At 47.3% G+C, this 27,687-nt stretch overlaps 1 protein-coding gene across 1 annotated transcript in view; it reads left to right on the forward strand.

The window, feature by feature from the left end:
* Positions 1 to 27,687, forward strand: part of LOC126563475 (titin) — a 136,839-nt gene that overhangs the window by 1,245 nt on the left and 107,907 nt on the right. The window contains 10 exon segments of the mRNA XM_050220120.1: positions 12,436 to 12,558; positions 12,637 to 13,956; positions 14,563 to 14,913; positions 16,119 to 16,283; positions 16,378 to 17,142; positions 19,300 to 19,491; positions 19,561 to 21,142; positions 22,450 to 22,610; positions 24,657 to 26,514; positions 26,890 to 27,269. Of these exon segments, the coding sequence (XP_050076077.1) occupies positions 12,436 to 12,558; positions 12,637 to 13,956; positions 14,563 to 14,913; positions 16,119 to 16,283; positions 16,378 to 17,142; positions 19,300 to 19,491; positions 19,561 to 21,142; positions 22,450 to 22,610; positions 24,657 to 26,514; positions 26,890 to 27,269 (6,897 nt within the window).

Raw genomic sequence — 27,687 nt, forward strand, 5'->3', positions numbered from 1 at the left:
AGATTATATGAATAAACATCGGCAGTACTAACTATGCTCATCGAAATATTCAGAGTGGGGTTGGAGATCTTTTGGTCGAAATATTAGTCTTATTCCAGTAGTGTTGGGTGAGTCCTCTTTTAGTCTTCCAAAACTCTGGTCAGCGGAGTTATACCCCTTTCCCTTATCTTCTCTAAAGTATCCAAAGTTCCAAACGAAGCTAGGATTAATACAAATGATGTGTCAAACATGCTTTAAAAATATCATCAAACAATACCGAGAAATTCAATTTTATCACCGGATTCAATTCAAATAATTGTCGTACATGTTGACAGCCATACAGCGTGCGTGTCAATTATGTCTCATTGTTTGCATACAATCTAACATATTTGGCCATCGGGTTTAAAAACTGAGTGCGAATTTCGTGTGTTTCGCATTCCGTGCGCGATTAATCGTTCATCCCTTCTGGCCCACATTCTCGGAAGCGTGGATGACGCCACGGTTGCGATGTTTGTGAACGAGTTATTAAACCGTGCGCATGAACAAACCTTCATCCGACGTACGGCGTGTGTTTGTGTGCGGTGGACTGACACGGGTGCGTTGCATACTAATGCGTCCTCTTCTAGATCGGGTTGTTATTAAAGCGGACGTTTTAATTGCATCTTCGAACACATGAGCGCAAGGCCCGCGGATCGATGGAATTAGAGCTAGGATGGCATGCAAAAAAGAAGCAACAACATTGGCGCCGGCGTTTAAAATCAGATGTTGGAGGTCTTATCGAAGACACAAATCGCGAGCAACAGAGGGACAAAAAAGAGAATAAATATCTAATACACACTATCTGGACTTGAATTAAATCTACCGTTGCTCGATTAGAATAGCTTCATCATTCAACGAACGCACACCATGGGGGGACAAGCTCATGCTGTTCATTCCTAGAAAGCGTGTAATAAAGCGGTACTGTGCTCGTAAAACAGCTGGCATAATTAAAATTAGAGCAAGAACTTCTTTTAATTTTATCACCTCAAACGTGATCCGGTACGTGCTCTTCGGTTTTTATGTTCGCTTGAGAGATCCGAGCTCCTCCGTAATGATCGTATTTATTTGTTAAAAATAAAGGGTTGAAAAAAGGAACACTGTACCGTGTTTAGCTGGGTGACGATTGGAAAGATGAATTGCACCAGGTTTTATGATAAGCCGAAGCATGCCTTGGTTTACCAGTTTATGCTCTTCGCAGCCAGGTGAACCTGAATTCTACCTTTTCGGAAAAAAGAGGGCCAAGTCTTGGGCGCTCTCCTGTGGCTTAACTAGTGGCAGTAAAAGCTTTACACCGCACTAACCACCCGTTGCAATGAACCACTTCCGACTAATTGGACGAACGATCTGCCCGATCACAGCAAGCAGGCAAGGCATTAAGTTCGATAAATTATAATTTTACGACGCAATCAAAGGAAAAGTTTGTGCTTCGGAATGGTTAATTTGTTCGTTGATGAAGTCCAACTTTATCACTCTAATGTGTGCCCTTTAAGCGATAGTGTAGGGAGTGTGATGAGTCTATTTGAAGATTTCTTCAACAAAATGCAGACCCTAATATGCTCATTTATAACACATCCCACCCGATCAGGCTGTTCACTCTGCCAACAGGTAAAGGTTCGTCGGAAGTTAACATGAACACTCCATTAATCGCTAAAAGCCCAGCCGGCACCACTAGCGAAAGAACTCGTTCCTTCGGCATGGGTTTGGCCCCTTTTTTGTGCTGTTTTCTTAATCGCGAATATGCATATATACCGTGTGCATAAACACACATAGACATGATCGCGAAACGGAATCAATCCGAATCGGTGGAAGGGTTTCAAGATTTCTGACCCTGTGTGTTTGTGTTTGTGAGTGTGGCCAAGTCTAGAAGCCGGTTTTTCGGTGTGGTATTATTAGTTTAATGTTCAGGCGAAAGGCGAACGAGAAGGAGATATTTCGCCGAGCAGGAGAAATCGGGTGTCAAGGAAGGGTTCTGTAACGGAGCGATGAGTTCTCATGTGGAAGCTGTGCTGATAGTGCCTGAGGATGGCCAAGTTTTTGTGCACATTGACGAGATTTTGGCCCTTTTCTGGAGGAAAGACTCTTCACAGTTCGTGGTTAACCGAAAACCACAAAACGGAGAGCAAAGATCGCATCGGTTTGGGTTTGCCAAAGGTTCCCCAATGCTAAACTCTTAATTCTTGGAGAAGCTGGGCACAACGAAAGATCATTGTTTAGTGTGTTTGAAATCATAATTTTCCCGCTACTTCTGTTCTTGCTCCTCTATACTTTGCCTATTCCAGCTCCAAGAGGCCTTGCAGACCATGGAACAAAAATGGCGAAAGATTCGCGAATGAAATTGAGGCATCCTCCCCCGAACCGACGCGGGGCATAATTTATGGTCATGTTGTCTGGGCGTTGGGCCCATGGGTTCTCGATTCGTTTTACTTCTGCACATAAAACTACCCTTAAACACAGCATACGGGGCACCGCAAAACTCGGCAGGGTAATCGGGAGAAAGAGAATGTAAACAATGTTGCCACATTTGCCCCAACAGCTTCACCACAGTCTGGACCACTATGCTCAGATGTGGTGTAAGGTTTTCTGCGCAGATTTCGACTCGTTACTGCTGCTTCGTCGAGAGATAGTGAAGAAAAGCGATCGACTGCAATTGTACCAGGGCTCGAGGAATAATCGCTCCTCTGGAATTATCATGCTCCGCAGTTCAGATTTGGGGATGCAAAAATCAGGCCAGAAGCGATTCGAAGCGTTGACTTCCGATAGGGTACACTCGCGCTTGACGTCAGCGTTCCACCAAAGGCAGGAGAAAGGGATTTAATGCGAAAAATGGCTAACAAATGTTGGATGCAAATACACATTAGGGTGAGAAATTTTCAAATAGAAATCGTTAATAGTATAGTTCACTGTTGGAGATGATGATTGTTGATGGTGGATGATGATTTATTTTGGCAATATTTTGCATACAATTTAGTGCAAAAAGCTTCTGTGTTACTAATACTTGGGGAAAGTGTTCTATTGTACTATGAAAGAGATCTGCAAATTTTCATTTCACCTTTCTTTGCTTTCTCACCGACTTTGCCAAGTCAAGATTTCAACTCAGACCGGACAAGTTGTTGACTCAGCTTAGAATTACATTACCGGCTATGCTATGGTATTTTATGATCAATATTAATGATAAGTTCCTTATCAGATCATCCACACGAATTCCGTAAGTAAATATTTTCCAAAATTTCTCTTGGTATCTGCTTGCCAAGATGGTTACCGCCATCATGGCACTCACCACGCTGTAAACACCTTGTACCATTTTCGGTACGATTGATACTTGTAAATGTAAATAAAATTCAGTAAAAATATGCACATTAAAAGGAAAAGGTAAATTATGTTCCAAAGTCATAGAAAGTCATCTCTCTCTCTTTCTCTCTCTCTCTCTCTCTCTCTATCTGTCTCTACGACTCACAAAAATTTTGTTCCGCTTCAAAGGATTTTACCACTTCCCCCGGGGTTACGTTAGCTGATTATTGCTATAAATTAATTAAATCACGCATTCCGATTACACCTCTGCTCGATTGTCACGTTTCTGGTTGAGAAAGCAAAATTTATTTACAAAAAAGAGATTCCATCGGTGCTGATTTTATTTTACATGAGGATGAAGTCAGCCCCATTGCCCGTTGGAAAGAATGTGGAATTTAGTTGAATTTATATTTGTGGTGAAACAATTTACAATGGATGGATCTAATTTTATTCCATGCGGTTCAATTCGGCACACCAGATCACCCGCCAGCATTCCTAGTGAGATGAGGGCGGGTGGCAAAGGATTGTCGCCCAGATGTGTAACGATAAATTTCCCATTTTCTTCGACATTTCTTTGAGCTGTTCGGACTTTGAGGTAAGGCAAGCGCGTAGGCAGTCAAACGTTTGCGTAAACATTGTAGAGACCTCGACCAACTGTTTAGCTTGGCTGGGTATTATTTGTTATTAATGGTAGAGGATTTTCGCATACTTCTTGCTGCCCGCTCGCCCCTGTGGTTCGAGCGATCCGCTAAGATCAATCCTCGGTTTTCCATTTTCAAGCATCGGGAAGCCATAGGTGCCCGTGTGGTGGGTTTGCGAATGTTTTGCTAATTTACTTGCATTGGCCAGATGGATTTGGCCATTAGCTACTGCGGGGTGAAGACGTTATTTCGGGAGGTGGGTCGGAAAACAGTCAGTAGCAGCACCCTATTACTACAAGCAAATGTGTGTATAACTGGTTACGAATCGTTTTTCGCCGAATTATGAGCTAGATAATAATGATAGCCAAGATGATTGTTCTGCAATATTTGCAAGCTGCTTTATCAAGCCACCAAATTACTTAACGGGCCTCAATTCTGGGCGCGTTTCAAATTATTGCAATTTTTCATACGGTACCACAGACCGAACCACCACCATCAAGAAGTTAATAAACTAAAGTAAAATAAAGGAAACAATGTATGCGCTCCTCCTACGACTTGAAAGCAGCAGAAACAAATAATGTTTTCATCTTTCCAGCTGCAAAACAGACATCCATCGCACAGAAACGCAATCTCAAGAGCACCCTGAAGCTATTTTTCCACCCAACCATCCGGAGACGATGCTGATGTCACCCCGGTTGGTACCGTTGGTGGTTTTCCATAGGATTTTTCCCAAAATAAAATCCCGTTGCATGCTACAACACAGCAGCCCACGGAGTCGTGACGGTTTTCTGGCCCTCTGGCACGCACAACTGCGGTGCGTGCGATCGAAAGCGGTAGACGAAATTGTTCCTGCTCCTAGTCTCATTAAATTTCCCTGTTTCCAGTGGTCGCGGACGAGCAGGGAAACTTGTTGCAGAAATTGTTGCTTTATTGTACAATAAATTGTACCGTGTTGCAGTTGTGGAGTTTGTAAAATAAACATGTCCGCTCGAACTCGATGTACGAGCATAAAATTATCCGTGGGACCAAAACAACCGTAAAATTTGTTAAACCCGTGACATTAAATTCAGGATTAGGGCCAATTCTCCTACGCTACAACAAAAAAAAAAACCGCACCGCACTCGAATCGTTTGCATCCGTGCCCATAGAAATCGGGTTAGCATTCGACTCGGATACTGGCAGCCATGACCGGCAATAGGAACGCATTAAATGTGTTTATTTTGCGCCTGAATACGGAACTAAACAAAAACAAATGCTGACAGTACCTGCCACGGTGAAATGTGTCAGTAAAAACGCTGTGGCAAAAGTCTGGTTACGCTGTGGGGAAGGAAGTTTTGTAAATCGTTTCAAACCGATCGACAGTTGAGCGATTACCCCACCACTGTCCGGTATCTTGGAAACCTTCTCCCCTCCCCGCGAGCCGTACCCCCCTCCAAGCGAGACGTACAAATTTCCATGCGTTCTGGGACTTAATTTTTGAGGTCACTCTTTAGAAGAAAACTTCAGCAGGTTTTCGTCGATTTTCCCGCCCGAAACCCAATGTCCCAAATTCATGATCACGCCTGTTCGGATGATCGGGCAGCACCAATACCCCGTAACGGAGTGCGTTTTTGTGCTCCAATAGTTTTGCCTGGCCGTGGCGGTGGAAGGTTTGTGCTCAATCTCTTTCTTGCTTATAATTATGACGGCAAGAATGTACCGTTTCCGGCCCGGAGGCCCAGCTCCAGACAGCTAGATCAGTGGAGGAAACGGTTTTTTTTTTGTTGTTGTTGGTTGGTGAACCAATTGCAGATTTGTGGAGGCCGAATTTTGGTGTTGGAGGAGTTTAGGAGCGGTTGCTGGAGTTTAGATTGAATGGAGTGGAGCACATGCCGGTAACAAGTGGCCATGTGGATCGGCACAGTAATTGATCATCAAATGTGTGTTTGTTATTTTAAGCTGGCCTAATGCTCGCACTTGGTAATAGGTCAGCTGTTGTGCAATGCGAGGGTTTTGAAGTTTAAATGTATCATTCAGAGGATGGTTGTTGGTTTCGACAGGGCTGGTGGTGAAGTTGGTTAACACTCCGATGCTAATCGAATGTCAATTTACGCTTCTTTACGAGAGCTAAAATTTAATAAGCGCAGCGCTCTGTTTGCCTGCAATGAAGACGATGTTTGACAGGGCGAAGGAGCGTTCGACTCATAAATATAAATGGCCCAACAGTAAGTACACCGCTGTTCCGGTCATATACGTGCGCTCTTTCTCCGCAAGCGGTTATAAATAATCGACAGGCGAGACACCACAATGCGTGTAGCTCATAAATAATGGCTGCTTGTACGTAGCTATCGCAAAACATAACACAGCGCGTCACATGTACGGTAAAAGGAGGCACAAAAATAACATAAGGGTTCATTTGCGTTACCCATCGTGTTGTCTTGTGCAAGAATAGCGCACAGGCATTAATTCACACCACCCTCGCGCGCTCCGTTTGACCATACCCGAGGGCCAAGGGTGTCCAGACTTATCCACTCCAGGCATTGGAGGATGGAGCATCTTGTTAAAGCGTGTAGTGTATTCTCGTGTTAGTCACCACAGCACCCTACCAAACATGGCGCTTTTTGTGTGTGCCTATGATCTCCAAGTAGTATCGTGAGTCTATGACGGCACGTCCTCTTCGTCCAGGCTTGCTATCTAGAGAGTTGAGGGTGCGAAAACTAATGCTGGCAATGTCCACCAACTGTGGAAGAAAACGGAGAAATGGAAGTTTGCATTCGACAAGTCCTAGGTTTATGCAGATGATCGTGCAAGCTTACATGTCACACCGATCGATCGTACCCGGGAAAGCGCTCTATGATGTTGTCTTTGCACTAAAGGTGTTCATTAATCAAAAAAACCATGCTTTGAGTTATGGAGAAAGGATGAAGGTCACAAACAGTTTGACGGACAACGCTGGGCAAATACAACAGATGGCGCATCTAATGCGGGATCTGTGACATTTTGAACCGCCGACCGCAAATAATCCGCAGTAGGTAGCGCTCGTTGGCTCAGACGCCGAAAAAAGTGTGTGTTTGTAAACAAAGGTCGTTATCGGTTGAACCTGTTCTCGAACCCTTTCACTCTTGCTCTTTCGTGCCGTACAAGCGATGACTTTACAGGTGGTGGTACCAGAGTCTTGGCGCTTTGACACACGATACCTGCGATCAGAGTAAGGGAGAACAGCTTCTCCCTCCACGTGTTCATTCATACTGTACACCACACCACATACCAAGTGTATCAACCATCCGAGGTCGTGGTTTTCGGGTAAACAGGCTCGTTTTGTCTTTTGCTTGCCATCCATTCGGCGTTGCCCATATTTGGGTAAGCAATCTCAAGTCAAGCCGAGGCTCTTCCAGCTGGCTTTGGGGGTGGTAAATGTATATATATATGTGTGTGTGGCAGCTGATCTGGAGCCTCTCGCTGTATGTGTGTTTAAATGCAGACTCTTTCGCAAGTCACGAGTTGTATGCAAAGCCGCGCGGTTAAAAGGAACTGTCCCAATTTCGTAGCTGTGCCGTGACCTCGTATATTATTGCCGGCGTTTTGTTTGTTTTAAATCGGGCTCCTTAAGCGAGGCATTCGTTTAACTTACTTTGTAATGCTCCATAAACTCCTAAATCCACCCATTTCTGTGTGGATGTGTGCTTTGTATACAGCAGCGATGCGTGCAATTTCTGAAGCCATTGCTTTGGCCACTGTTTGGCCACCGTTTGGCAAATGACGTCATGGTGGCCGTTTTACACGCTTCCTTCGTGGCAAAAGTGTTGCAACGTTCTAAAATTAATCTTTACGTTTTACCGTCCGCTTACACCAGCCGAGAGCGCCGAATGGCTGCTGTTGCTTCGCCACTGTGATCGGAACCAGATTCCGTGTGATGGGAATTGTTCAGCTGCGTGATGCTCCCATGTGTTCCGTATGTAAATCTGCTGTAGAAAAGGCCACCACAATGCACCATGGTAACTAGCGAATCGGGATGAAGTGGAAGTTTTCGTAATGAATTATGCGAGTTAGGGCCCGCAAGACGCGACATATTGGCTGCATATACCGAACCAACGGAACATCATATGGGATTCGTGCACCCAAAAAACGATCAAATCATCTAAATCTTCTTATTTCACAATTTTAACATAAAAACACACACACATACGCAACGCTTCTTTCACCCGGGTTCGACGATCGTGTATTCGAACCTGAAAGTGTAAAAACATATGCGCTGAGGGCACGATCAGTGGCAGTGCTTTCTACTTTTAATGCTCAGCAACACCTCGCCACCTAGCCGCGAAATGGTGGCAACAACAAAACGTGCAGCTGTTGACGGACACAAAAAAGCCGCCTGATTGGCAAATGGCTGTTGCAGGTTGAGTGTAGCAGTACTTGGGATGAGAGGTGAGAGAACATGATTGATTTGGTATAGCTGCGAATCAACGGATTCATCAACGTTTCTCCCAAGACGGCTACCGTGCCGAAGATCTGGAGGATGGTGTCGCTTCAGGCACTGTTGGAAGACACGATCGCCTCAAGCCTGACTTTAAATCATAATCGATTCAAAGCGCTTTTTTATGGTTATACTCGGTTGTAGTTATGGCTTAATGCTGTTTTCTAATCAACGACTACCTCAATCTGGTCAGTGACAAGTATTGCTTTAAAGGAGAGTCACTACCATAGCGCTTGGGAAACACAACTATTATTTCCAATTCAATGATGCTATCATTGGCGGATTACATCACCTTCACCTAACACTTGGTGAGAAAATGAGAAAATGCGGCCCTCCAACGGCAAAGATGAATTCGATCTCCCAACGCCAAACATCTCGTCAGTCAGGTGCGACCTTGCCCTATTAAGCACGGCAATCCTCACATACGAATTGCACCATCTTGTTCATGTGAAAGCCGCTCTAGAATTTCATTTTCGAACGCTGGAAAATTCCTACTCTCCTCCTACCTGCTCCAGGGTTTTGTTTCGCGTTTGTAATTTTTCATCGCCATCACCATACCGTGAGGGTACGGGCGTAAAAATAACCTTCATTCTTCAATATATCCTCCACCAACCACGGTGAGATCAGTAACTCTACACTTTCTCTCGAACCGCGATCGTACACGATCCTCGTTCCGATGTAGATTCGCGCTTAGCATAAGAATGACGTCCCGCAATGGGTGGATGATCAGCGCTTCTCGAGTGATCCCGCGAGTCTCGAGCCCCGCTTGCCACTGCACAGCTCCCGCCGGTCGCTCGCCTTCTCCTGTTCAGTGGATCTAATTTTAATTCATCTACACCGATCGGATGTAAACGGGTTTGTTGCTGTACGTGCTGCTGTACAACTTGGAAGCATGTTTAACGGTAATTGGGAACGGGGCGACTCACGAGTGCCGAGAATTCTTGGCCTGACTGCCGAGGGATTCCTTCGTGGCGTTGTTCTACAAATTTAAATTGCTTGCGTAGAATTTCAAGGATCACTAAAAAGCCACGGGGAGGCTTGGCATTTGATCTGTGAGGTGTCCTGACCTTTTGCAACCGGGTGTTCGCAGTGTGATGGGAATCCCGATGGGGACACTGGCAGAGCAGCGTTGGATCTCTTTTTCAACTCACCAAAGAGATAGCTTTCCGGTTTTCCATTACTCCGAAACCCGTAATTATCCCATTAATTCCTATCGGAAATGTAATCGGAGCAATAAATATTTCCATGTGGTGCATTCCTTTGCGCTGTTTTAACTTAAGGGCATTAAGTATCGTGGAATCGAGGTGCAAGCAGTGGTACAAGATCCCGGATAAATTTGCACGAAGAAGCGAAGTTTATAGATCCAGTTTTTTTAAGATGGCGAATAAATCCTACCTGTATCTTGCTCTGGATCATGTCGTTTAACTTGAGCGTTCGTTCACATGAGAAGTCTTGAGGTTCGCTTGACATTATCAAACAAAAATTAGTATATGGCCTATGGAATCCAATTTCCTGCCAAAATGGGATAAAAACACCGGAACTAAAGAGCATGTAACAGAATATCTTGAACAACAGTAAATTGAACATTTAATTGATTCGTTAACGAGATGGTTCAATTATTAAACTTTACCGATAAACTACTGCTTCGAAAATCATCTCCACACATACACAAACAGCCGGTGTTTGTAATTGCGCAATTTAGACTCACTTTTTATCGTTCAAGTTTTTTAAGGTCGACGCTCTGGAAACATATTTTGTAGCCCAACGGGGCCCAACCAAAGCAAAGACATTACTTGCGACTGAAATGGGGAGAAAAGAGTGAGCAGAAATGAAAAAAGCTACTATGAAGTAAACATCTTGTAATGCCCCATTACACCTTATCAACTGCCGCAAGAGCTGGTTCCTCACGCCGTTTGGATAGCGGGATCAACCGTGACCGTGGGCACCGGCCCAGTGGATGCTTGAAGCACCCTGCTGGGTGGTGTTCGTTTAATCGTGCCTTTGGATCGGTTTGTAAGTTACCGAAGAAATACCGTTCGAGCTAAATGAAAAAACAAAAAAGGCCTAAACCAAAGCTGTCCGAGGAGTGCCGGACGTGGTTTGCATAACACTCGCATGCGGCTCCCTGTGTGCGCGCTGGGCCGGGAATTTATTTTGTCTTTCAATCGTTGTGATTGATTTGCCCGACCACCAACCGAGGTGGCCTTTGAAAGGATGCGCCCGGCTTAGAAAGTGAAACAGATAAAGACTTTCAATTTTGGCTTTTCACCGTCTATTGTGCTGAAGCATTCCATCAGTATTCAACATTTGGTTCGTTTACACGTCCCCCACAAACCCTTTAAACCTCCACCAGAAGCTTCTAAACATGTTTAGAAAAGAAGTGATGTTTGAGAGAATCGATAAAGATTGCAGCAAAGCAAGAACGAACGAGCGGCGAGTCGTTGCGCTTTACTTTCTGGTCTTTGTGAATGAACAGTCACTGCGTGTGGGCGGGCCTCGTTGAAGACAGATAATTATAAACACATGCTTTAACGGTGAGCATAGAACAGTGTGTGAATTGTTGTTGTTATGCAGTCGTTGTTGGGGGCCGAAGTTACAGAAGCCGACAGACAACGTATCCGCTCCATATGTTTAGGAAGCTTCGATGACTCCACGGGGAAGCCCCCGGAGGAATCATCTGGCACTAGTTAAGGTAGCGTTGGGTCTTTTCTTTTCATTTTCTAGTCGTTTTTCGGGACTCTTAAACCAACCATGACGACGTTAGTTGACGACAACATGTTTTACGAGATCATAACCTCCGAGGGCGCTGGAGAAAACAGTTCGGTAGGCTTTCACATCTCAGACACACTTTCTTCTCAGCTAGTATGTATCTTCCCCATCCCCTCTCCTCCCTTTCAATTTTCCGTATCAAACTAGCATAGAAACGTTTGTGTCAAATTATTGGTGCTCGTAAGGTTTTTTTTTCTTTCGAAGCGTTAGCTTTTGCCCTGATTGAGCGTGACCAACGTTCCGCGACGAAAAGTCAACAACTCATACTAGTGAGGGCTCGGTGGCCTAAAGGTGGAAATCGAGCGGTGCAAATCGGTGAAATGGAACTGCAAAATTGATAGACTATGGGGAGAGCGACAAATTATCCCGCTCGTTGGCCGTGCGTGCTGACCTGCATTCGCCGAGCGGACAAAACTATTAACGACGGAATGTCCCGACCTGCCGAAGGTCTATGTCGCCCAGGGAAGGTTTTAGAGCTGGGCAATTATTTTTGCTCCGCCTTTCACCTACTGAGTGCTTTCGGGAGATGCTTATGAGTTATGGTTGCAGTAAACTCTGCGCGGAACAATCTCCACAATTTTGCTGTCTTAACATCCAATATTTCGGAAGGAAACGCAAATGTCGTCGCTCTAGGGCGTTTGGGACGGTTTTTTGTTCACCCGTCTCGTCAAGCCCACTGCCGATCGGATGTGGCTGGCGCTCTCATCAGGTGTACCGCAATACGATCTGCCCGGAGAGGGATTGTGTGTCAGCATCGTCGCCACTAGGGCCACTCTGCGGGTGACAAACAAATCGCTGTCAAACGACGGCACACGGGGAAGTGCATTGGCAACCTTATCCGTATGGGGCGCATCCGCTTGGGTGCCTTGGGTTCGCTGTTTGGTCAAGGCGAATCGTTGTAAAGATAGGACCAATTCGGATCGGATTACACGCTGTTGCCTCCGATCGTTGGCACCGCAAAAAATGGCCCCCAAAAGCACATTTTTTGCGCGTCACAGACTCACGTTTCTCAGATGGTTGCATAACTGCGTTGCCTGTCTTTGTGCAATGAGAACTGTTTGCTGGCGATGAAATCAGAATGCATTGAAATCGGTCTGTGCATTAATTAACCTCTTTCTTTTTGCGAAGGAGGAACCTGTCAATCGCTAAGACACATTCATGTGGGAAGCGCTTGCCACTACTGCGCATTGATGGTCATGGACAGGTTAATTAATATGAGTATTATATGCAGCTATACTAATTCGTTCTTTTATCTTGCCGTTACAGAGTGGAGAAAAATTGTACATAAAGGTTGCAGATTTGCTGCCAAAGTTCACCTTTCTCGGCCCGAGTCTGGATGATGCACTAAAGCTTCAGAATCAACATGATGAACTGTTACGACAGATACAGGTCAGTATCAGAAGCCGTTTGCATCGAGGGAACTGATTGTGTTTATTAACCGGTTTTGTTTGTGTTCTCCCATTTTAGAACATGCCGACACCACTGGAAGAATTTTATCGAAAAATACAGGAAAAGATTGCATCCAACGAAAGACCCAATCCGACACTGATTGAGGAGATGGCTTCCTCGCTGAATGCCGTCTGGCACGACATAAAGCAGATGCTGGCCGAACGCCGAGAGATCGTCGTTCTTAACGTGGCCTTCTTTGAGCGATTGGGCGAAGCGTACGGCAAAATGTCCTCGCTAGAGGTGGCCTGCAACGACACGATGATCCCAATCGAAATCGACGCAGTGCGAGAGTTCCTAGAATCGTTCCGCGATTTGCGCGGTGACATGCTCGGTGCGGTAGCGACAACACTTAAGGCAGGTCAGCAGATGTTGGACAGATTGCGAGTGTTGTCAGAGATTGGAACACTCGATTCCCGCCCGAATCACATCAAGCTGGATGCTGTACAAGCGATCGGTCAGGTGGAATCGTGGCTAGAAGATCTTTCTAATCGGCGCAATCAACTCGAACAGGCGTGGATTTCACGCAAGACACAGCTAGAACAGTGTCTCACGCTAGCAATTCTCGCGAAACAGCTAGACGAGATCGAACAATGTCTTGCGCGCGTACGCAGCCAAACGCTGAGTTCGTTTACGCTCGGCGATTCGGCCGAGCAGGCAGACCATCTGCTAGAAACATACCAAAACCTCAAACCAGAAGCGGCATTGCTTCGCGACAAGGCGCTCAAGATAACAAAAACTACAGAGGAGCTGCTTACGAGCGGATGTTTCGCTGGTGACGAAGCGTGCGCCAAAGCGTACTCCGTACTGAATGCATGTTCGGAGCATCTGGAAGAGATCGATCATCGGGAGTCTCTGCTGGGTCAGTCGCGTAATTTCTTTACCCGTGCGAGTGCAATTCTTAAGCGGCTGGATCAGGTTGAGCTAGAAGTGGCCGAAGCAACCATGCGACCCGCGTCATCCAATGACCTGCCGGCTCATCAGAAACTGCTGCAGGATATTCGCGAGACGATTGGGGAAGTGCTGCAAATGGGATACTCGCTGGTGGATGATGTTGGTCGTACTAAACCCGAGGTGGCCGGTGTACAGGCCATGATCGAACGCATCGAGCAGAGGAAACTACACTTCGAACGTTATTGCAATGAGGAAAGCGAAAGAAACGTACGGACGGCACAGGCACTGAACGAGTTCTTGGAGCGTTATGGACAACTGTTTGCGTGGCTGGAGGAAGCGCGTGAAGAGCGCATTGTACGGGGCAGTGCGATTCATCGGATGGGCGAGAATTTGGGCGAAGCGAAGGACTGTCTTTTGCTTCATCACCAGTTTCTGAATGATCTCGAGGTGGGTTTGTTGGTGACGTGTAAGGCGCATAAAAAGTTGATGACGATCAGTACAAAACAGATGTAGTTATAGTTTGAAATTTTAGTTAATGAATAGGGTGTTAGTGCAGGCTATAGTGAACAGTCGATAGCGGATGACAGCTGCTACGAATGCGGTGTCAGCTGCATTCACTTTTTCTACGCATATTTCATTGGATTGGGCCTTATTTTATTGAGAAGCATGTCATTGGGGACTAGAGAATTGAAACAGATAAGACATAATTTTAATGTCACGACTTGTTACACCATGGAACATCTTCGCAATCTTATCTACTGTTTGCTTAAAAACATTGATCAAATATATTGGTCCATATGTTCGTTATAAATTACTGTCATCATCTGACAACGCATTCAAGAACAAAATAGGAAGTTTAAACGGCAAAAGGAAATGTACATATGGTGGAACCAATCATCGCCCCAGCAGATGTTGATATAGCTGTGAACATGACTGTTAGAAGACTTTTCAGAGAAATTTTGGCGACGAGACACAGCACATTGAAAAACTTGACAACTGTTCATTAATCCGACTGCTTTTCATTCCCTTCTCCTGTATGCCTTTGCCTTCCAGATCAAAGGAAACGCTATTAATAACTTGCTCGTACGATTGACGCCCAGCCTGGAGCATCTTGCCGATGGTCAGCGTGATGACGTGCAACACAAGATCGATCTGCTTCGCCAGCATTGGATCGCGCTAAAGAACTGCGTCATCGAGCGGGTTGACCTGCTGAAGCTGTACATCCGCTTCCACCAGGAAGCGGAAACGTTGCGCAACCAGTTCGATGCCCACGCCATCCAGTTCGCCACGTTCAAGGACAACCCGGCGGATCATTCGCTCATCCTGGCCGCGATCGCGAACATCCGCCAGACGCTGGAAAGCCTACGCCCGCTAGGCGCACAGTGTCTCGATCAGTTGCAGCAGGTAAGTGTGTTTGTGGGGCTGGGTGACACAAAACAGGATCAACACCTGTCATCCCAGTGCATGGGGAAAAATAATGACAACAAAACGATACTAAATAATGATTTTCGGTGCGAAGGAAAAGATGGGAGTTGTTGGAACATTGCCAAACCGACCGGCAGTGATTGCTCGATTGGAGAAGCTCGATGGTGGATTTTCTTGCTGCTTCGTTTGTGCATGTGCATGTGTGTGTGGTGTGTTTGTGGGGTTCGAAACGGTCATGGTGGTCTTGCGGTTTTAACGGATGACTGCCGTTGAATAATGAGCCAAACGCGGGCAAAGTCGTGGAAAATATCGCAGCCGAGTAGTTAGTAAAAATAAATTAAATGCTTTCCTTCTCATCGGGCACGGCGAAGCGATGGGATGGGAAATGTAGCAAAATTAATGTTTGAGGCGGTTTCTACTTCTCTTTGCATGACGTTTTCTTGCTTATTCTTACGCTGGTTGCGCTTGTAATTCGATCGCGTACAAATAGGAATGGATGTCAGCAGGGTAGTCTCATGTTTCGGTAGTATAACACACTACATCTCGTGTACTACCCGGGTATCATGTAAGGTGTGTGTTCGGGCACGAACTTTGGCATTAGATGCACAGGAAAAAGGTGCTAAACGATCTGTACGTGTCCGTTACTATTTGTGAGGTGTATGAATGTTGGAGAATTATTGAGCTAAAATTAGCTGGCTGAATTAATTAAAGTCTCCAGATATTAGAAATCTACAAGCAACCCAATTAGTTGCTGCAAGTGATACCTTCTCGAATACGAATACGCATTAAGCGTTTTTTTGCATTGCTGCTCTGCGCATTGTTGCTTTAGCCCAGATTTTGCTGCTCCAGAAAATTGTCGAACACTCTGAATTTCGTGTTCAGTGCGTCAGTTGACGCGGTTTCCTTCTGTTCGGTACGTTGTATCGCACACTATCGGCCATTTGCTTGGTGGTCTATCATTCCGGTACGGCCACCCGCACTATTGCGGGTGGCCGGGTGTCGGGTGACGGGTGTCAGCAGCCGCAAAACCCATTCATAGGAGAGCACGAGAGAAAGCGAACATAATATCGTTATTCCTGGCTACTCTGGGTGGTTCGGCTTTCCTGCTTACGCTCCATTACACTCACGTACAGTTAACGGTGTTTATTTGTCTCTCTTTCCCTCGGTCTGTGGTCCGTACTAAGATCGGGGACGCATACTTGCAGAAAACTCGCGCAGCGCAGTGCGTCGAGCGGACACTCGCCGAATTTGCCGACCGTCAGTCGGCCGTCAGTAATGAGTGGGAAAGCTGGAACAGTCGACGACGCACGGAGACAACATTGAAGGAAATCATGGCTGCCAACATGGAGGTAAGTCACGGCAGCGCATGGCAAGAGTTCTTGAACATTTAATCTTCATCATTTTTTTCTCGATTGTTTCCACTACTTCCTGTTCTTCCGGTAGACATTGGCTGTGGCATCCAAGCTGGAGGAGCAGCTGTATCCAATCTTTAGTACCGCGCTCGATAACCCGTCCGATCTGATCGAGTTCATCGGTCGCAAGCGGGCTCAGCTGCAGCAGGATGTCCGTATTGCTGAGGCCGATTTGACGCAGCGCTTTGACACAATCGCCCAGCTGGAGCTGGCCGGTGCTGATGCCGGTACCGAGCAGGACATTGTGTCAGTGAAGAACAATCTTAACTCTATCAAGACAAAGCTTTTCTCACTTGAGGCCGATTTTGGTGAGCTGTCCGATGCGACCGAACATTTTCTACGGTCGATTATGCAGTGCCGGGATAGTATCCGGGAGTACTTCGGTACAAAGCACACGGTAACCGATCCGGGCAGTGTGGAAGCGATAGCAGAGGGCTACGAACAGTTTAAGCAGGCGACGATGGAATATTTCCGCGGGTTGCTGCAACAGAGTGAACAGATCATTGAGCGTGTGAAAGCGTTGGAGCCACCGGGTGCACGCGAGCTCGATACGGACAAGATCATTACGCTGCTGGAGAACTTGCGCACGTACTTTGAGTCGCAAACGGAGTCGGAAAATTGTGAGCTGAAGAAGCAGCACAGTGTGTTGTCGTTTGATCGTGAGTTAGGTGAAGTGCGTGCCGCGATCCGGGCGCAGTGCGATCGGTTGGAGCGTGGACGTGGCCAGTATGGTGAAAGTTTGGCTGATGCTCAGCGATCCAGGATTGCTTTTGAGGAACAGGCAACGGCTTTGCAGGTGAGTTCAATAGCAGTGTGGCTACATAACATAACGAGTGAAGAGATTTTCAATGATTTTTACTGATGTAACGTTAGAGAACACAAACAAACATTCAAGGTGATGTACCAACAGTGTGCAATTCCTGAGGACAAGGTCGCATTTGACCGCGATTAATTGTGCAAATTTATCTCGCAGATTGCATTTGCCAACCAAGGCAGGCGCCAGCCACATGTCTGTAGTATCTTCCCATCCACTTCCCTTTGATCGTATAGCCGCAAATTTGCAGTCGAATTGCGCTCTCGGTGACACTAATTGCCGACACCAACCAACGGTGGCAAAAGTAAAACCTACCGGGTGCAGACGGTCGAGTGTGTTGAACCAGGGAGTTGCTTTAATGTTTTTGATTTTTCCACCAAGGAAAGGGAAGGGAGCAAAAAAATAACGACCCACGGAACATCTCGGCAGAACAGTAGCAAAGAAAACAAAACCTCCAACACTTTGCCCTCGCATGTTTTGGATGTCATAAATTGTATTCCCACCCGCTCGTAGCCTGCTGGCGCGTAGGTGTAAACGGACACGGGGTAGGGTTAGAAATAGATGGAGAACCACGGTTCACGGTTCCGATGAAGGATGTTCTCCTGATCGGCGCACAGCTGTTGATTGGACCAATTATTGATGGGCACGGCCCGGCGACGCTTTCCTTGGCATGGTTGCCTATTTTTAAGAACACGAAACGTAGTGATCGCCGTGGATGAAGCAATCGATAGCTCAGAAGCAGGGCAAGTACATTTTATTCCGCTAAAGATAGCAACGAATAAAATAAAGGCGATCGGAGCAAATGGTTGGCGCTAAAGTCACACACAGACACACAAATACGGCGATAGTCGCACAAGGGTTATGCAAAATATGTTGTCTACTTTAGTAGGATGATGGTACACTCTCGACAGAATTGCACTGCAATACGATCCGAGCGCAACAACATTGCGCAAATTGGGTGGCGTTTGTTTTTGTTACGTCTCTCGGGACAGCTGAGGTTATGTTATGGTTGTGCCGGGTCAAAGTACAAAGCAGACTTGCGTGTTATGTTTACAGTACCGAGAACGTACGCCTTTCATCATTGTTTAGGGAAGAAAAAGCAATTTTATAACCTTCCCCATACATATGCACTAAAGCCGAACATCTCGAGCACTTGTATCGTTACAACCACGGGCATAAAATCGGGAGATCTGCCAAAAAATAAAAGCTACTTTTGATTGGAAATCAAAAACACCCACCCACCCGGTGTTGATGGAGAAGTGTTGTATTATTTAGACACGGGCGTACAACATCTACTCACAACCGTACGACACGCAACAATGTTTTGGTTTTCCAACAGTCTCAAAATTGAAATCCCAACACGCGCGATGTTCCGGTAACGCCCAAAACGCCACCACAAACATTCATCCCGAAACGTTTCCCAGCAACGCACGATGCAGCAGCGCGCCCAAACCAACGTTTCGGTGATGCGCGCATGTGTTTTGCTACGATCGTCGCCCGATGACAGGGACAGTGTACGGCGACGTGTACAACCGGAGCTATGTAAATATTTATAGAATCGAAAGATTTGTTTGTTCTGGGACGACCCACATGGGCTGCATGAGACAGTTGGACGTATTCGGCGGTGCGCGATCTGTGAATGACGAATGAGTCGCCGCCTAGGGTCGCGGGCACACCATCAAGCGCTCATTTCTCTGTCACTAACAATTAGCGATCGGCGCACCTGTTGCGGGTTTCCACGTGCGAGGTTCCCTCTTGCGTCGCGTGATCATGCGTGACATTTAATTACTACGCCCACCCCTTTTGAAGGGAGGCTGCTGGGTGTCGGATTTCGTGAGCGAATGAGTTGAAGGGTGGATGAGGTTGGAGGGATGCTTGCCAAAATCGAAAAATGATAGTTCGAGGGTAGCCACGTCTTGTCAATGCAATCTGTTGGATGACTTATTAGATGATGAATTGGCAGTATTTTAAAAGCCTTTATAGTATGAAAGATGTTAATTAGGGAGAATTATTGAATTTTGAGAATGTTGCATAAAATAGTCGTTCGTAAAAGATTTTTTTTTCTCTGCAAAATATATCAACGTTTGATCCTTTATCGTCTACTAACCTTTAATCTATATCTTCGTCTGATTTAATTAGGATCTTGAGCAACGAATCAATGCATTTATCAACTCAGGCACGGAATTGGTACGCCAATATCCTGAGACAAGCCCCTACATCGAATCGGAAACGCACAAAATACGCAACGAATGGACTGATCTACTTCGAAAGCTCGAGGATCATCGTCAACTGTATAGTATCGCGATCGAGTATTTCGAGATTATTACCACGGTTAGTACCTTAGCTACATCGCTAGTAAACCCTTTCTGCAATACTAATACACGCTACCTTCCTTCTCAGATTGAGGACCACTATCGCACACTGAACGCGGAACTCATCAATGCTAACAACAAGCTCACTATACTGAACAACGTGGACGTGGCTAACGATCTAGTTGCACAGGTGGACAACACGATTCGTACCCATGAGACACGCCAGCTAGATGCGTTGAAGAAAATCGCTGACCTATCGATCCAGTTATACGGATCCGACAAGACCGTCACGTTGTATACGGAAAATACGAAGCTGTTCCAAACGTTCTACAAGATCAAAACGGAAGTGTACGAGCGTTCGAAGGAACTGGCAGAGCAGCAGGCACGGCGCGAAGAGCAACAGCGTCAGGAGCAGTTGCAACGCGAGCTAGAACAGCAACGTTTGGACCAGCTGCAGCGCGAACAGGAACAGTTGCAAAAGGAGCAGGAACAGGAACAACGACGTTTGGAGCAGTTGCAGAGAGAACAAGAGCAAGAGCAGCTACGCTTGGAGCAGTTGCAGAGGGAACAAGAGCAGGAGCAGGAACGGCTTGCACAGCTTCAAAGGGAGCAGGAACAGGAGCAACAACGTTTGGAGCAGCTCAAGAGAGAACAAGAGGATGAGCAACAGCGACTTGAGTTTTTGAAGCGAGAGCAGGAACAGGAACAGCAACGTCTGGAGCGGTTGAAGCGCGAGCAAGAGCAAGAGCAGCAACGTCTGGAGCAGTTGAGACGCGAACAGGAGCAGGAGCAGCTACGAATGGAGCAGCTCCAGCGAGAAAAGGAACTGGCGCTGCAAAAGGAGCGAGAAGCAACGGTAGTGGAGGATGTGAAAATTACCACCACAACTTCGCATACCGGGCTGCCACACCAGCAACAGTCTTTCGATGTGCAAACGATCGACGAAGAACAGTATCTCCAGGAGCCACAAGTTCCACTGGTCATACAAACCGTTGAGGAGCAGGTGCACGAACAAATTCATGAAGTCATAACCACATCGACACTGTCCAGAAGCGAGCCACAAGCGAGCTTACGTGTGATTCAACCTCTGGCTGACGTTAGCGTACAGGAAGGTCAACGCGTACGTTTGCAATGTGTAGTAGCGGGTGTTCCCGATCCAACGATCGAGTGGTACAAGAACGGCATCAGCGTACAGGGTAATCCGGACTATAGGACCAGCTTCGATCCAGCTAGTGGTGTGTGTACGCTGATGATTGACGAAACCGTCACTGCGGATAGTGCTGACATACTATGCCGTGCTGCAAATGAAGCCGGAATCGCTGACACTACCGCACGTCTACTCGTAACGGAAGCTCCTCCACCACCACCAAAGCCCGCCGGTACGGCCCCCGCGTTCACGATGCGACTGCTTGATGGCGGTGTTGCACAGGAGGGACAACCGTTCCAATACGATTGTGTTGTTGGTGGTCAACCCACGCCGACCGTGCACTGGTACAAGGGTGATCAGTGCATTGATGGTTCACCCGACTATCGTCAGACGTACGATCCGGCTTCGGGTGTGGCGTCCTTGCGTATCGAGCAGGTCTACCTCGAGGATCAAACGCACTACACCTGCCGGGCGGTGAACGATTGCGGATCGGATGAAACGAGTGCGTTCCTCACGGTCAAGCGTAAGTATTGAAATGTGCCGAATTGACTCATCGGTGTGCTCGATCAGATTGTTGATCAAGCTTCGAGTGTGCGCTGGTGGATAACGGTGCCAGCAGTTGGTATTGCGTGAGAATGTGTTTTGCTTCGATTAAGCGATGTATGGGGACAGTGGGAAAGAAGGATTCAGAAAGTACGTGTGCAATCTTGTGTGTTTAGTGCGAAGTGATCATTACTCAGATTTTTTTTCCATGGTTACGATAGGTAGAAAATATTTAGAGAAGTGGCGATGGAGACGCCTAGTGTTTTACGTACAAATGACCATGTGGCTCCATTGTATGATATTTTCATATATTTTTTTATCCGTTAATTAAATTCAATCATGTTTTTGCAAATAATATCATTTCCGTAGAAAATACCGTCATGTTGCATCAAGTGATCCAAAAGTGGAAACAAAGTGGCACCCTTGGAGACGCATTAGCACTTGACTTGCGTCTAGTTTATCCACTTAAAATTCTTAATCCACCGCAAATCCTGCTGAGATCCTAGGCAACAGTAAAGGAACGAGAAGAGCATACCACCCGCCTCGTTAGCGATGCTCCGTCAAACAAATTACACGCATCGCGGCTAATGGTGCGTTAATCTTTTGCAATAATTCTCTGCACTCAATTGAAGAAGACAGATGAGGTAAATGGGAAGCTACTTAGCGGTGCGTGCTTAAGAGCTAGCTCGTACCACGCACCAAGCGTCGGTAGCTTCTTGCACGAACCGATCCTCTCGGTTTCATTTGAAATTACACGCTCGATCGCATTCCTATACCCGTGCGAGCGCGGTGTGCTCAAGGGGCCGTCGGCGAAGTTTAGCTGCACTTGGGTCGCAACATTGTAGCCGTCTAAGCCATAAGCCACGGTCACCGACCGTGTGATGCACTGTGTGTGGAAGAATATAATTTTCCGCGCGATAACAGGAAAAGGGGTTTCGAGGGTGTTTTGTCTGATTCGAGAAATAGAAATCCCTTTCGAACCATTTTTCTAAGCGATCAGAACGAAGCGAACGTTAATGTACGCGAACACTTGGAGCTATTTTTGAGGACTAAAAAGTACACGCCCGTTTGTGCTAATATTTTCCGCTAGGACAGTACAAAACCATTCTCCCATCTTGTAGGTGGTGGCGTGTCGAAGATAAAATGGCGTTAGTACACAGCATGATCAGCTGCACGCACCTGTTGGTCAAAAGCCGCCCTCAAAGCCCGACACAACGCGTGAAATGTTGGCTCATTAATCCCGTATGCTAAGCTTATGATTCCATTTTCCTCCTTCCCCTGGAACAGCGCTGGAACCGACCGAATTTCCTGACTTCCCGGAACCGTTGTCCAATGTGATGGCGCGTGTGGGACAGAAGATACGGCTCGAAGCTAAAGTCAGTGGTACACCGCAACCGGAGCTTATGTGGACGCACGATGGCAAACACTTCACCAACCGTGAGGTTAAAGTAAGTATCATGACAGTGGGCTGGGTTGGGAGGAACTCGTTAAATGTCACAATAAATCTATTTCTATTAGGTTTGGGGTTTTAACAGTGTTGTAGTTTCAGATGTAAAAAGAAAATGTTTTGTGGAATATTCCAATACACACGCCCATATACACACACACACACACACTTGGAGGAAAACACGTAAATGCATTTTAATAGCGCAATTACCCAGACCATGTTGTGAAACTCCATTCCCATTCCATGACAGTGTACACGGAGAGTGTGTGTAAGCGTGTGTGTACATTATTCCTGTGCGGGATTCGCCGCCTGCGCCTCAATTAAGTCATCCAGCTCGGACATCGTTTCGGGTTGTCAAACGAATTAGCGCATTCGCGTCACATTTCCCGCGCGCATTTCCCACCAATTTTCTCTTGCCCTTTTCTTGCAACTGTACCGATTCCTACCGTCTGTGCGTTTGTGTGTGTGTTGGTGTGATACTTCTTAGCTGCTAGCTGTACATAGAGCATTTCTTCTTAGCCAGTCATCCCTGCATAAGTTTGACAGCTTTCCCTATCTACAATTCCCTTTTTTTCTTGCGCTCCGTCTATTGATGTTTTGTAATGTACAATTCTTGCTGACTGCTGGTGGCTCGTTACTCCAACATCATTCACATCAAGGTACCCACAACAAGCGAGTTTTTATCCTGATTTATTCCACAATATGTTCCAATTCTGTAGATTTTAATTATAATGGTTAAAAATAGATAATTTGCCCTCTCAGTCTAGCCGGAGATGCCGGACGGGACTCGATCGTGTGCGAGTGTAAGCGTGTACATGTGTTTGCGCATGCTCCCGGGTATAGGCTGGCAAATACTGGCGCAGATTGAACTGGTGACAAACTGTCGAAACAGTACAGTGTTAGATGGGGGGAGGCAAGTTGTGAACCAATACACGCAGGAGTAGACTACTGCTTTAGTGTGGCACTGAGCGATGTTATGACACCGACTGGTATTGAATCGAAGGGTGTGTTGTCTGCGCAGTCGTGAAGTTTGCAGAGATTAAAAAAAAAGCGAGGGAACCTCACGAGATCAGTTCCAGGTTTGTTTTTGTGTCGGTGCACTATGTTGAGGCGCGCATCACTTGAATGAGAGATGCAGTTTTCGTTGGACACTTTACAATTTGTTGGAGATATCCTGATGAACTTAAAGCACCTTGAACTTCAAGATATGCAATTACTGCTTCAACAATTGCACGATCACCCGTGCGTGTCCTTGATTTCTTGGCGCTATTCAGCTTGCCTTTCTTGTGATCCTCAAATAGTCGCGAAAACACTTTTTTTCTTAAGGGCCGCCCTGTTCCGCCAGACTGAAAACAAATTTTTGTCCACATAAATTTCGCACAACCTACGTGGCGTTGTAACTGAGTGCAGTGCAGATTTTAAAAAATGAGATCGGTCGGTTGAATGAACTCGGCCCATCGCATCCATCCAGTCATCCAGGGAATGAGGATTTATTTTTTCCAAACCTGAACATGAAAATAAGTGTCCCGTAGTGTGGATGGTGGAAATGTGAAAAACGGTTCGAAAATACTCCTCTGAGTCTTCCCTCTTTCGTTCATTTACACCGCGCGTTCGGCTGCCTCGGCTCATCTTTCATCTGCCGCCGAGGGGTTTGGGATCTTTTCATTCCACATGATCCAAATGGGGAGGTTCGTGTTCATGGGTGTGCGTTTGTACACAGTTATAAATCTGTATGTAATCGTCTTGAAGGAGGATTAGCCTTCGGTTTAAACTCGCATAGAGCTGCTGGGCGAGTGAGACGGGAACATTTCGAGTCCTCCTCCTCCCCCCCCCCCCTCCTCCTTGTAGCTCGTTGGGACTTGCCGGGTATGCTTCCGAAGAACACACTCGACCACCAACATGTATTACGACGACAGGCGCAACGATGTGTGACTACGACCACTACACCGATCTGCTACGACCACAGCGACGATCAATGATGATGATGATGGTTGCCCCTGGGGCAGTAGAGAGTTCGCTACTGAATGTGTCCCGTTCTTCATTTTAGTTCTTCTACGAAAACGGCCGAGCGCAATTGGTCATAGACGAGGCATTCCTGAAGGATGCTGGTGTCTACACGCTGACCGCCAAGAATATCGCCGGTGAAAAGTGCTGCTCGTGTAATGTGGTGGTGAAGGGTCGGCTACCGAACGAAACCAGCGACTCGGAACTAGCAAGCGATATGGAGCCAGTGAAGCCCGCCGTACAGCTACCGTTGCGGGATGTGTCAGTGTTCGAAGGGAAACCGGTCCGGCTGGACTGCGTGATTGTGGGCCAACCGGAGCCGGAAGTGATCTGGTATCACGGTGAGCGACCGGTCAAAGAGTCGAACGACTTTCAGCTACTGTTCCAGGGCGACCGTTGCTCGCTGGTGATCCGCGAGGCCTTCCTCGAGGACGCGGGCGTGTACCGGGTGGTCGCTATTAATAGCGCGGGTGAGGCGTCGAGCCAAAGCTCGGTTTTGGTTACGCCGCTGAACACGGCCGAACCGGCAGTACGTCAGCCGGCCGAGCGGGTGTTACCGGTTGTCGGTGCTCCGCCGCGCTTTGAGCGGCTGCTCAGCGACATCCTCGCGGACGAAGGTGAACGGGTGCAATTTGAGTGTGCGGTTAGTGGAGATCCGCGCCCGTCTATCCGGTGGTTCGTGAACAACCGCGAGATCCCGACTGATGTGACCGTGTCACCGCGCGTACACTGTGTGGTGCGAGACGATGGTGTAGTGAAGCTGATCATCGAACGGGTACTACCGGACGATAAGGGCGTGTACACGGTGAAGGCCGCAAACGTGTCCGGTGAGGCAAAGTGTTTCTCCAACCTGATTGTGAAGACGATCAATGCACCCGAATTTGAGGCGGTGAGCACGCCCGCCTTCCTTACCGAGAGTCAGGTATGTCCGACGTTCCGGGAGCTGTTTGCCGATCGTGTCGTGCGACAGCACGAACCGACCAAGTTCGAGTGCATTGTGATTGGTAAACCGCAGCCAAAGATTCGCTGGTTCTTCAATGATCAGCCAGTGCAGGGACACGATTTTCTTGTGTCGACCAGTGGCGACCGACAGGTGCTCACCATCCCCGAGGTACGCCCGGAGCTGACTGGTAAGATCACCTGTTACGCGGAGAACGAAGCAGGCAATGCCCAGTGTGTTGCGATCGTGCAACTTCTCGAGCAGCTTGGTTCATACGGTCCAAATCCAATGCCGGTGCCCGTTCTGCCGCTGGTCGAATCGATGCAGCAGATCGACACGACCGGTTCGTCTTGTGTGACACTTCAGAAGCATGTGACGACCAGCTCGTCCTCTTCCTACTCGGCTTCTTCGATGGCCACCGTACAACAGAACGGTGTGGCTCACACACACTCGGAGGTGCATGCCGAATCGGCGAAACTGGACCGTTCGTTCCACCAGGAAGGTAACCAGGCACCACAAGTTGCCGAAGCGTCGGAACACCAGCGCTACGATAAGGTGAACGACCAACCACCGACCGTACAGCACGAGGCGTCCTCGTACGTGGGTGTCGCTCCAAACCTCGAAACGATCATTGCAAACTCTGGCCAAATCAGCACGGGCAAGCCGGCGAGACGCAACATGGCGCCAAGATTTGTGACGCCGTTCAATGGCAAGATCGTCGATCAGGGTGCTGACGTCGTCATTGAGGGTATTGTCGATGGATACCCGACGCCCGAAGTGCACGTCACGAAGAACGATGTCGAACTGCAGCCGGATGGCGAACGAATCCAGGTGTCCTATTCGCTGAACAAGATCGTCGTCGAACTTCGGAATGTGTCGCCGCTCGATGCGGGCCGCTATACGGCCACTGCTTCGAATGCGGCTGGAGCTTCTACTACTACGGCGGATCTCGTAGTTAAAAGTAAGCCCCCCAGAGTCATTTACTCCAAACGATCACTATGTCCGGAGAGTCTGAAAGGTTTCCTGTTGTTGCAAACGGCTATTTCAAATGCCACCTTTGTCGAGAATTAGAAAGACCTCAAATATTTTCTGAATCTTTCCTAACGGTCGTTCAAACCTTGTGTGGAATGAATGCATTTTGGACCCAATTATCCAAAAGTTCTGCAAAAAAGGATCTGATCACTGAGGCACAGGAAGCTTGTCGGTATATCTCTCTCGTTGTCACGTCCCATATTTCCGTTTTCATATTTTTACCCTTTTGTTTCCCTTTCTTTGGTGTTCCACGGTGCTTTTCCCTTGCGGTGTACATTTCGTGTCCAACCCTCCGATTTCCCAGAATCCATCTTTCCGCCAGTGTTTGGCAGACGTCTGCAGGCCCAAACTGCCCGCAACGGAGATCGGGTCGTGCTCGACGTCGAAGTGTCCGGTACACCCGAGCCAACAGTCACGTGGTTTAAGGATGGCCGCCCAGTGCAGGAAACGCTCGCCCCAGGCAGCTATGCACTGCAGCAGGTGGGCTCCTGCTTCAAGCTGATCTTCGAGCAGATCAATATGGCCGACACGGGCAAATACATGGTGGTGGCGAACAATGCCGGCGGTGAAGCGCAAAGCACGGCCGACATTGCCGTGCTGCAGTGTGAAAGTGCACCACAGCCGGCGCCACAGCCCGCGCCCCAGAAGCATGTTTCGTTTGTGGACATGGTTCAACAGCAACAGGTAAATACAGGACACCCGCCCTAGACGGTGTACCACTGTGTGGAAGTGTGATTGTGTGTGCTTTCTTAGTGCATTAGTAGCGTGGGGGTACGCGCGTGTGTGTGTATGCTTTGCTTAGGATCACGTTGCCGTGATAGATCATTGCCATCCTTCCAAAATGCCAAATCCATTAGCAAGTAGTAGTCGATACGCCATTCATGTGAAGACTTCCCAGCAATCCTCGATACAAAAGCACCAGCAAACGCTGACGAGCGGTTGGATCCTTTCATAATCGATCATCTACATATATCTCTTTCTTTTTCTATTCTGTTCTGATCTTCCTATGCTATCGTTGCGTTTGCTCATCTGCGAACCGTTCTCGTGTATCAATTTCATCGTTATCGCGCCATTCCACCTCGACACCTTCTGCACATATCTC

The sequence above is a fragment of the Anopheles maculipalpis genome, chromosome 3RL, assembly GCF_943734695.1.
Source record: "Anopheles maculipalpis chromosome 3RL, idAnoMacuDA_375_x, whole genome shotgun sequence".
Lineage (NCBI taxonomy): Eukaryota > Metazoa > Arthropoda > Insecta > Diptera > Culicidae > Anopheles > Anopheles maculipalpis.